The 1450-nt window shown below is 44.8% G+C and overlaps 1 protein-coding gene across 1 annotated transcript; it reads left to right on the top strand.

Annotated features, from left to right (window-relative positions):
• Nucleotides 1-295: 295 nt before the first annotated feature.
• LOC146342762 (olfactory receptor 10G6-like) lies at nucleotides 296-1219 on the top strand. The gene has a single exon (XM_084808635.1). The coding sequence runs from the start codon at nucleotides 296-298 to the stop codon at nucleotides 1217-1219; it is 924 nt and encodes a 307-aa protein (XP_084664761.1).
• Nucleotides 1220-1450: the final 231 nt, after the last annotated feature.

The following is a 1450-nucleotide window of genomic DNA, read 5'->3' on the forward strand; positions in this document are numbered from 1 at the left end:
TTATCCTGTTCCTGTCTTGTTTTATGAAACATCTGAGCCTTGCTGTGTTGCAGTCAAACATGACTAGAGGGCACCAGGTTGGGAGAAGCTGATTTAACCCATCCTGCCAGCTATATATAACAATCCTGAGAAGGAACCAAGCTATACAAAAGGACATTGAGGATCTGGTTTGTTCAGGGACCCATGCCTTTGATTCTATTGACCTGTTAAAGATTTGGTGATTTATATTCTATGTTCCTTTTTTGTCCTCCAATCCATCACTGATTATACCCACATTTTTTTAAATGTTGCAGAGATGGAATGTGAAAATCAAACATCATTGACCGAGTTTGTCCTCGTTGGGTTTCCATACCCCAAGAATCTGAAGAGTCCTTTATTCATCTTCTTCCTGCTTATCTACTTACTTACTGTCTTTGGAAATCTTTTGATTCTGTTGGTTGTAGTATCCAGTCCCCAGCTCCACAAACCCATGTACTGGTTCCTCTGCCACTTGTCCCTTTTGGATATGACAGTCTCCTCTGTGATAGTACCCAAGGTGATTGCTGGATTTCTAGATGGTGGTGGGATCCTGTCCTTTGGGGGTTGTGTATGCCAACTGTTCTTCTTCCATTTCCTGGGCTGCACAGAATGCTTCCTTTACACTCTGATGGCCTATGACCGCTTCCTGGCCATTTGCAAGCCACTCCATTATGGTACCATCATGAACCATAGGACATGCATCTTCCTTGCAATGGGCACCTGGTTTGGTGGTTGTCTTCACTCAATGATAGAGACAGCTCTTGTTTTTCGCCTGCCTTTTGGCTGGAGAAACCAGGTGAACTATATCTTCTGCGACATCCCAGCTGTGCTGAAGTTGGTTTGTGCTGACACTGCACTCAATGAGATGGTGACCATGATTGATGTTGGCCTTGTGGCCACCACTTGCTTCTTTCTTATATTGACTTCCTACATGTACATTGTATCCACCATAATGAAGATCCGCAGTGCCAAAGGGCGTCAGCGAGCTTTCTCCACCTGCACAGCTCATATTACTGTAGTGGTGACTTATTATGTGCCACTTGTCTTCATCTATCTGAGGCCAGGATCTCAGGACTCACTCGATGGAGTGGTAGCTGTGTTCTACACTTCACTGACACCACTTCTCAACCCCATAATCTATACACTGAGGAACAAAGACATAAAAGTTGCCCTCATACGACTGTCCAGTAGGACACCCTAATCTGGAATGTTGAAAATTGCATGTTTGTAATGGCATGGGCAGAACTTTGTGAAGCATGAGAAGCTAGAGAGAACAGGGCCTGATTCAAAGTACTTGTACTAACAATCAAAGCCCTAACTAGATTGGGACCAGTGCTTTTCCATCTGTGCTGGCTGCCAGCCCATTCCCAAGTCCAATTCAAAGTGCCGGTAGTAACATTCAAAGCCCTAAAGGGCTTCGGCCCATGCTACC

Source organism: Heloderma suspectum, chromosome 6, assembly GCF_057233095.1.
Source record: "Heloderma suspectum isolate Gila_16-S chromosome 6, 16-S_ref, whole genome shotgun sequence".
NCBI classification, from domain to species: Eukaryota; Metazoa; Chordata; class Lepidosauria; order Squamata; family Helodermatidae; genus Heloderma; species Heloderma suspectum.